Source organism: Nannospalax galili, unplaced genomic scaffold, assembly GCF_000622305.1.
Source record: "Nannospalax galili isolate Female #2095 unplaced genomic scaffold, S.galili_v1.0 scaffold218, whole genome shotgun sequence".
NCBI classification, from domain to species: Eukaryota; Metazoa; Chordata; class Mammalia; order Rodentia; family Spalacidae; genus Nannospalax; species Nannospalax galili.
Genome location: NW_008343207.1, coordinates 1,464,994 through 1,474,667, shown reverse-complemented (window position 1 = coordinate 1,474,667; position 9,674 = coordinate 1,464,994). Strand labels below are relative to the sequence as shown.

Genomic DNA, 9,674 nt, shown 5'->3' with positions numbered 1-9,674 from the left:
TGTTTTTTTGAAGCAGGGTCTTCTCCCTGTAGCCCCAGCTGTCCTGGAACTCACTATGTAGACCAGGCTGGCCTTGAACTCACAGAGATCTGCCTGCCTCTGCCTCCTAAGTGCTGGGACTACAGGCGTGTGCCACCACGCCCACCCGGCTCGTGGCTTTTTTTAAAGGATGCTAATACTTTGCACCTAAAGTGCTGGCTGTTAGTGAGGTCTGAAACTCACTTGGTCTGGCCCACAGCCCAGTGTAGTACTTACTAGAGACTTGAAAGTTCCTTCTGAATGCAAACACTGTGAAGCTGTGGTAAATGCCCACACCTGCCAGAAGTGGCCAGTTTTCTACACAATAAGCCTCTGATTCTGACACAGAAAGGTGCCTTTGTTTGGCTTTGAAAGAATTAGATTAACAACAAACTCAGTTTGTGAAAACCAGATATGTTATTTCTACTTTCTGGTGTTGTTAAAATTATTAAATTTATTTATTTTTTCAGCTATGTGTGCTGTCACACCCCTACAATCCTAGTACTTGGGAGGTTTGTTGTTTTTGAGACAGGGTCTCCCTGTACCCCAGCTGGCCTGGAACTCTGGATGTTGACCAGGATGACCTCAATCTCACAGCTCCACCTGTCTCTGCTTCCTGAGTGCTGGGATTAAAGGCGTGTGCTACCATGCCTGGCCAAGAAAGATTTTTTTTTTTTTTTTGTCTTTTTGAGACAGGGTCTCCCTGTAGCCCCAGCTATCCTGGAACTCACTATGTAGCCCAGGCTGGCCTTGAACTCACAGAGATCCACCGGCCTCTGCCTCCCAAGTACTGGGACCACAGGCGTGCACCACCATGCCTGGCTTGAAAGATTTTTTTTTTTAATTACATTTTTTGGGGAGCAGAATCTCACTGTGTAACCCAGGCTGGCCTGGAACTGGGATGTTCTTGCATTAGCCCTTGAGTGCTGGGACAGTTAATATTCTTCAGAAAATCTTCAAAGTACTGTCTTGTCCTTTATTCAGCAAAGCATTTAGTGTCTGTCTGTCTGTCCCTCTCTGTCTCTTTCTATCTCTCTTTCTCTTTCTGCAGCTGGGAAAGGCTTGTGCACAGCAGCCACTTTCAAACCCATTTTATTTGGAGAGAATGCACTATCTGGTTGTCTTTTGGAAGTTCGGATTAATGAGAACTGCACACAGCTCAGGTGAGTTTCTTGTTTTCATTTATTTGAGATAGGGTCTCCCTGTAGCCTAGTAAAGTGTGTATGTATATATGTTTGTTTTAAAAATTTATTATTATTGGGCTGGAGAGATGGCTCAGTAGTTGAGACCACTGACTGCAGAGGACCCAGGTTCTATTCCCAGTACCCACATGGTGGCTACGAACCGTCCTTAACTCCAGTTCCAGGGGAATCTGAAGCCCTCTTCTGACCTCTGCAGCACTGCACAACACGGGTGCATGCACATACATGCAGGCAATACACTCATACACATAAAATAAAAATAATAAAATATTTTTTAAAATATGTATTATTGGCGGGCGTGGTGGCGCATGCCATTAATCCCAGCACTTGGGAGGTAGAGGCAGGAGGCAGGTGGATCTTTGTGACTTCGAGGCAAGCCTGCTCTACATAGTGAGTTCCAGACCAGGTGGGGCTACAAGGAGACCCTGTCTCAAAAAGACAAAAAAAAAAAGCCCCCCCCCCAAATTATTGTGTGTGTGATGTATGAGTATGGGCGCATGCCTACCATGGTGTGTGTGTGTGTGTGTGTGTGTGTGTGTGTAGGTCAGAGGACTTTCTGGAGTAAGTTCTGTCCTTCCACCATGGGTTTCAGGGGTCAAACTCAGGTAATCAGTTGGAGGCAAGTGCTTTTATTGCTAAACCATCTTTCTGTAAATTAAAAAAAAAATTTTTTTTTGTTTTGTTTTGAGACAGGCTCACCTTGTAGTTCCAGCTGACTAGAACTTGTTATGTAGATCAGGCTGGCCTCATCTCACAGAGATCTGCCTGCCTCTGTCTCCTGAGTGCTGGGATTAAAGGTGTAGACCTGGTGCTTATACCTGTAATTCCAGGATTCCAGCAGCTGAGGCAGAAGGACTGTTGTGAGTTTGAGGCAGTCTTGGGCTACATATCAAGACCCTGTCTCAACATAAAGAAAAACAAATGGGCTGGTGGGATGACTCACCAGGTAATGGTATTTGATGCTAAGCCTGACAACCTCAGTTCAATACCTGGGGCCCACATAGTAGAAGGAGAGAACTGACTCCCACAGGTTGATCTCTGACCACATGCCTGCCATTGCACATGCACTTGAGGGCACACACACACACACACACACACACAAATAAAAAAGTATTAAAAAACAACAACATGGGGCTGGAGAGATGGCTCAGCGGTTAAGAACACTGACTGTTCTTGCAGAAGACCCGGGTTCGAATCCCAGCACCCACATGGCAGCTAACAACTGTCTGTAACTCCAGTTCCAGGGGATCTGTCTTCCTCAGGCATTGCATTACAGGGGTGCGCTTACCTACATGCAGGCAATACATACATACACATAAAAATAATAAATATTTAAAAACAACAAAAAAACAGTTGAATGTTATTTAGTCCTCTAATTTTCTGCAGTCACTGTCTCCAGCTCTAAAATATTTCATCACCAAAAAGGAAGCCGGTAGTTACTCCCTCAGGTCTCCTTCCTGTAGCCTTGTAAACCTACTTGTACCATGTAAACCTACTGTCTGCCTCTGTGGCTTTGCCCAGTCTTGATAACCAATGTAAATGGAATTACACAGGTCCTATCTCTGTCAGAACTGTGTTCATTTCTGTGGTGAAACGTAGTGTGTGTATCTGTACACACTATGTCTTGTTTATTTCCCTGGGTATGAGCAGTTGGCTGTGGAAAGCATGCTAATATGCATGTGCCCTGTAAAAGTTTCTGTTTGCCTGAGCTTCTTGCTCTTTTTGTCTATACCCAGGAGAAGTACCTGGTCACTTGGTAATCTGTGCTTGGTATCTGAAGAGCCCCCCCCCCCCACTTTTTCTACAGTGGTGGCATCATTTGCTACTCTCCCTGGCAGTGAGAGAGGATGCCAGGTTTTCCACATTCTCCCAACATTTACTGTTTCCTTTTTAAAATTGAACTTTTAAAGTATTTATTTGTTAGGGGCTATTGTTGGCTGCCATGTGGGTGCTGGGAACTGAACCTGGGTCCTCTGCAAGAGCAGCTGCTGAGGCATCTCTCCAGTCCCTCTTGTCCATTTTTTGAAAAATAACCTCCTCTTGGGTGGTTAATGTTCATTGTGCTTCTGGTTTCGTGGAATCTTAGGCCTGCATTCTCTTCAGTATATTCCAGGTGGTGTGTTCTATGGGGAGCGGGAACAGCTGGAAGAGGCTTTGGGAAGTTAAGGACAGCTAGTGTAAGTGGCAGCAGCATTGGAGCATAGGCTGTGACACTCAAGGTTAGCCTTTGGCTGATGACTCTTGAGATTTACACCTCCAGTGAGATTGCTGAATAGGAGGGTCCTGAGCGCCAGCTCCTAATCTACATTAACTTTTAACTCAGCCTAGCAAGAGCTTAATTGATCTCACTGCTGGGTCACCCAGCTCATGAGTTGATCCTTGGTTAAGTATCCGACCTGTTTTCTCCTAAGTTCTGTGTCACTCTGTGGAGTTAAACTACACGTCACGTAAGTTAAACTACATGTCATTTTAAGCCCAAAAGGAAAGTATTGTTCTCCCCTGATTGCAGAGGGACATTCTAGGGACACCAGAGAAAAGAAGTAGGATTCCCAGCTCATGTAAAATGTTTTAGCGAGGCATGGTAGCTCACATCTTTAGTCCTAGCACTTGGGAGGCAGGTGGATCTCTGAGGTCTAGGCCAGTCTGGTCTACACACCAAGTTCCAGGCCAGCCAGTACTACCTAGTTGAGACCCTGTCTTAAAATTTTTTAAAAAATTTATTTGGTGTGTGTGTGTGTGTGTGTGTATTGGAGTGCAGGCATGCATGCCAATAACTTGCATGTTGCAATCAGTGGACAATTCTGTTTTCTCTGGTCACCTTATTTGATCCAGGAATCAAATTCAAGTCGTCAGGCCTGCATGCAAACTCCTCTACCTGCTGAGCCATATTGCTGGCCCCTCCCTGTCTGTTTTTCATATCTGTTCCTCCAGCAAAGACAAGTAGATACTCTAGGAAAAGAATTTCAAGATAGACCTTACTGGCCACGAGCTGAAATGTCTTCCTCTCTTGCAGGGAGAATGCTGTTGAAAGACTGGATTCGCTAATCCAAGCAACTCATGTTGCGATGAGAGGCAACTCTGACTACAGTAATCTGCATGATGGCTGGTTGGAGATCATACGTGAGTTGCAGCTGCCTGTCATCCACAGTCATAGGTTTAGAGCCTGATGCTGTAGGTGTTTCTTTTTTGCCTATTAAATTTATTATTATTATTTTTTTGTGTGTGTGTATGAGGGTATTGCCTGTATGTATTGCACCTGTGTTGTGCAGTGCCTGTGGAGGTCAGAAGAAGGTGTCAGATCCCTTGGAACTGGAGTTAATGGGTGGTTGTTAGCTGGGAATTGAATCTGGGGTCCTCTGCAAGAGCAGCCAGTGCAGATATTTCTTTGCCTCGATTTTGTTGTTCTTGTTCTTGTTTTGTTTTGTTTTGTTTTGACAGGGTCTCCCTAGTCCCAGCCTGCCTGTAAGTCACTATGTGTGTGGGTGCACACGGGTGCACACACACACACACACACACACAAATACATGTACACATAAATAAAAGTAAAATATTTTAAAATAGGAATGGGCAGGAGCTGGATGTTGGCTCAGTGGAAGAGCACTTGCCTGGCATGTATGAGACCTTAGGTTTGATCCCTAGCACACACACACACACACACACACACACATATTTGGTTTTATTCTCTTCCAGTTGATTACTATGGTGATTACATCAGGAAATTGCTTCTTATTTATCTAATCCATACTAACCAAAGAATGAATTTTTGTTTTGTTTTTAAAGATTTTATTTTATTTTATTTATTTTTTTGGTCTTTTTGAGACAGGGTCTCACTGTAGCCCCAGCTGTCCTGGAACTCACTGTGTAGACCAGGCTGGCCTTAAACTCAGAGATCCGCCTGCCTCTGCCTCCCAAGTGCTAGGACTACTGTTAGGGTTCGAGAATCGAGAATAATTCCCACAGATACCCAAAAAGATTATACAAAAAGCTTATTTAAGAGTTTAAAGTAAAAAAAGGACAACAACCAAATGGCGGCTAGCTGGGCACAGACTTCACGAGCCAAAGATGGAGTCTGGCCCCGAACAATAGCAGGCAGGAGCTTTTATTGGGGCACTCCACAGAAACCTGCCTGCACCAAGCATTTTTTAAAATAGTTGGATGTCCCCATAACATGTACAGGGAAAGTCTTGATTGGTAGGGTCTGTCTTCAGGGCATTGGAATGTGCTGACTGATATCTTTTAGAGTCAGAAGTTTTTGTTCATACCTTATAAGGTTTTTACATGTACAATATGCCTGAGCTTGTCTGGGCTTGTCTAAAGAAGCTGGCCAAAATGGAGTCAGAGCATTCTGGCTCTTCAACTACAGGCGTGTGCCACCACACCTGGCTTAAAGATTTTATTTTAAAATTGTGTGTGTGTGTGTGTGTGTGTGTAGGGGGTATACGTGTGGGTATGGGCTTGTGAATCCAGGTGCCTGTGGAGGCCAAAGGCATTGGATACCTGTAGAAGCTGGAGTTATAGTTGGTTGCGAGCCCCCCAATGTGGGTGTTGGAAACTAAACTTGAGTCTTCTGGAAGAGCAGCAAGTGCTCCTAACTGCTGAGCCATCTCTCTAGCCCCCAGAAAGAAGTTTAAATATCTTTAAAAAAGTTTTTTTTAGCTGGGCATGGTGGCGCACGCCTTTAATCCCAGCACTTGGGAGGCAGAGGCAGGCGGATCTCTGTGAGTTCAAGGCCAGCCTGGTCTACATAGCAAGTTCCAGGACAGCTGGGACTACAGAGAGACCCTGTCTCAAAAAGACCAAAAAAAAAAAATTTTTTTTTAAAAATTTTATTATTTTAGCCAGGTGTGGTGGTGCACGCCTGTAGTCACAGCACTTCGGAGGCAGAGGCAGGCGGATCTCTGAGAGTTCAAGGCCAGCTTGGTCTTGAACATAGTGAGTTCCAGGACAGCTGAGGCTACAGGGAGACCCTGCTTCAAAAAGACAAAAAAAAATTTTTTTTTTAATTATTTTATGTGTTTGAGTGTATTGCCTGCATCTGTGTAAGTGCACCCGTGTTGTACAGTGCCTGCAGAGATCAGAAGAGGGTGTCAGATTCCCTGGAACTGGAGTTATGGACAGTTGTTAGCTGCCATGTGGGTGCTGGGAATCAAACCTGAGTCCTCTGCAAGAGCAGTCTATGCTCTTAACTGCTGAGTCATCTCTCTAGCCCCTTAAATATCTTTTTTTACATAGTGTCTATTAAAACTGGGACTGTCCAGAATAGTTCTTGGTGATATTTTACTATAGTTCTGTATTGTTCTGTTAGAATACTTGGTGGGTTTCAGTGGCAAGCTCAGATGCTGTATCTTTTTTTAAAGAGTTTTTGTCTTTGTAATCCCAGCACTCGGGAGGCAGAGGCAGGTGAATCTCTGTGAGTTCAAGGCCAGCCTGGTCTACATAGTGAGTTCCAGGCCATCTGGGGCTACAGGGAGACCCTTATCTTAAAAAGACCAAAAAAACAAACAAAAAAAGATTTTTATCTTTATTTATATGTAGATGTGTGTGGGTACCTGTGTTGGTAGGCCACATTTGTGCAGTGCCCTAAGAGGCCAGAAGAGGGCATTCTCTGGAAGAACATTAAGCTCTCTTAACACTGAGCCATCTCTGTAGTCCTAGACACTGAATCTTGGTTTTTAGTTTTATTGTATGGATTGGAACTTTTTCAGCACCTGATTTTCCCTACAGGGAAATGTTCAGACCCCACCCTGGTGATTAGCATCTGCTTGCTGTGTAGACTTTATGTGGTCACACGGTTGTGGAGTGACCATCGGAGCTGTTAGAGGGTAAAGCTTTGTGACTGGACTCCTGTCAATAGCACTTCTCATTGTTCTGAGTATCATCCATGACATGTAGGTCAGCTGCATTTAGCAGATGCTTAACTTGACATTCCTCCAGGTGTTGATGCCCCTGATACTGATGCCAACCCACCTTGGGACAGTGCAAATGGCATCTGCCTGGACGTGCCAGCTCAGCTCAACATCCATATCCTCATTGCAGAAGCTGGCGCGGTGGAAGGAGTGGCTCAGCAGGAGATTCTTGGTGTGGAGACAAGGTGGGGTCCCCTCCCAAGACTTGCCATGGTCAAGAGCACAATAAGGAAATGCTAAGCCAGAATCTGTATGTTTACAAATGGCAATCTTTGTGTAAGTGGAACATGTCCAAACTGTACTTGTAATAGCACTTGTCCTCAGTAGCACTATGTTCTACACAGTATCTTAGGGCACTCCCGGGCTGCTAAGGGGCTGCATAGTGTTGAGCATATTTGAATCTGTGACTATGATTGGCATGCTGATGACAGAACATGGCCACTAGTTAGAGGCTTTGAGGGCAAATGGGCTTGTTCAGATCACAGAGTTATCTGTGACCTTAGGCAAACTCTCTCCATCAACAAAATGGTGACTTCTCTGTGCAGCAGGTCTCTGCCAGTGTTGTGTGACAGGGTTCCATCAAGCAGAAGGTGGAACTTGATCTTCTGTTTAGAAGAATCCCTATGTTCAGTGTTTGTGGTTTCTGTGAGGTCAAGGAGGGATCTTTTCCTCTTCACTCCTGGGCTCCTCTTGCTCTGGGGCTGGCTTCCCTCAGGGAGGTTCACCCTGGGAACCTGCTGAGGTGAACAGCAGCAGCTCAGCCTTGCATTGGTTTAGCAGAGCCAGAGGAAAGGGGTCTGCTTCCCAAAGAGAACTGGGCAGACTTACTGGTTCATGTGCTCACATGCTTCCATTCGAACTAATCATGGTCAGGGTGATCAACAGTTCTGACAAGCAGGCTCCGGGGATAGGTCCAACCCCTAGATTCAGGCTAGTGCCTTCTGGTCCAGTGAACATACTGGGGAATGGTGGTTACCCAAGGGAAAGTTAGGGAGCAGTTCCCTGACAGGAGGAAGGACTCTGCCATTAATCAGCAGATCTACTTCATAGTACTCTAGAATACTGTTATATTCCCAGTGCTGGGATGGACCAGGGCCTCTGCACCCTAAACAAGTGCTCCACCACTGAGCTGTACCCCATCTTACAGTACTGTCTTGAGGATTCATGATCAGTGTGTAAAAAACATCTTAGCTCTATGCTCAGAGCATGGAGTGCCCTCAAGAGATGGTTAGCAACTGTTACTATTATCAGACTGAGACAAGTTCACTTTAAAAGCACCATGCTCTAGCACAGCTACAGGGGAGAGATGTTCTCTCCTCCTGTCTATATTTGGAAAATGGATGCAATACAATTCCTGGAGTCCTGAGGAGACTTCAGATGGACAGTGACCACGTTGCCTTTGATCTTCCACTTCTAGGTTCTCCACAGTGACCTGGCAGTACCAGTGTGGGCTCACCTGTGAGGATAAGACCGACCTTCTCCCTCTCAGTGCATCAGTTCAGTTCATTAAAATTCCTGCACAGATGCCGCATCCCCCAACAAGGTAATGCAGTGGTTGACCTGGCAGAGCTGTCAGGAGGCTAGAATGCCTGTTCCTCTCCTTGGGTTCTGATGCCTCTCGCCTGTTTCTGTTGCATGTCTCTCTACTTTCTAGATTCCAGATCAATTTCACAGAGTACAACTGTGACAGGAATGAGGTGTGTTGGCCCCAACTTCTGTACCCTCTGAGCCAGTATTACCAAGGTAGGGAGAGCAGGTTCCTCTATGGTTGGCAGATATGGTCAACAGTTTTAAGAACCTATGTATAAATGTCACAGAAAACATAAATATGTAGCAAGGTTTAAAAAGGAAAAAAAGTACTGATATTGATGTACTTATAAGTTGTCACTATTAATGTTTGGGCTAAATAATTACTACAGAAGTCTAGAAGTGATGTGACTTGGTTGTTCTTTGCTGTCTCTCAGGGGAGCCCCGTTCCCAGTGTGTTGCCAAGGGGCTGATGTTGGTGTCATTCCTTGTGCTGGCCGTGCTCCTCAGTCATCCCTGGACCAGAATATGCAAAACCTGGTGCTGAGCTCCCATCTACCACTGAGTCTTCTTAAAGACTCAGACCCTCCCCTCAGTGCTTTCCTGTAGTCCTGCATGCCTCTCTGAAACTTTTTTTTTTTTGTCTCTTTGAGACAGGGTCTCCATGTAGCCCCAGCTGTCCTGGAACTCACTATGTTGACTAGACTGGCATCTAACTCACAGATATTCACCTGCCTCTGCCTCCCAAGTGCAGGGATCAAAGGCATGTGCTACCACGCCTGACTCCTCTGAAACATTTTAATAAATGAAATCTTATTTTTATAGTTCTTATTAAGTGTGTGTGAATTTAAGCCATTTATCTAGATGTTTAAAGTGACACAGGATGAACATTCATCCTGCAGTCTAGATGGAGGGAAGGAGGGAGGGAGGGAGAGAGAGAGAGAGAGAGAGAGAGAGAGAGAGAGAGAGAGAATAAATGGGCCGTCACCGAATGTCAGAAACTTCAACTGACCAAAATTCT

General features: G+C 45.2%; 1 protein-coding gene across 4 annotated transcripts in view; it reads left to right on the top strand.

Annotated features, from left to right (window-relative positions):
- The window catches only part of Tctn2 (tectonic family member 2), a 42,293-nt gene extending 32,884 nt beyond the window's left edge, over positions 1-9,409 (top strand). Inside the window, exons 13-18 of one of the 4 annotated variants that reach the window (XM_008839278.3) lie at positions 1,070-1,181; positions 4,234-4,340; positions 7,257-7,311; positions 8,544-8,669; positions 8,781-8,869; positions 9,091-9,409. In XM_008839278.3, the coding sequence (XP_008837500.2) occupies positions 1,070-1,181; positions 4,234-4,340; positions 7,257-7,311; positions 8,544-8,669; positions 8,781-8,869; positions 9,091-9,200 (599 nt within the window). In that variant the 3' untranslated portion in view covers positions 9,201-9,409. Of the gene's footprint in view, positions 1-1,069; positions 1,182-4,233; positions 4,341-7,154; positions 7,312-8,543; positions 8,670-8,780; positions 8,870-9,090 lie in introns of all 4 variants that reach the window. The other 3 variants (XM_017799688.2, XM_017799687.2, XM_008839277.3) reach the window with 3 other exon arrangements.
- The last annotated feature ends 265 nt before the right edge of the window (positions 9,410-9,674 follow it).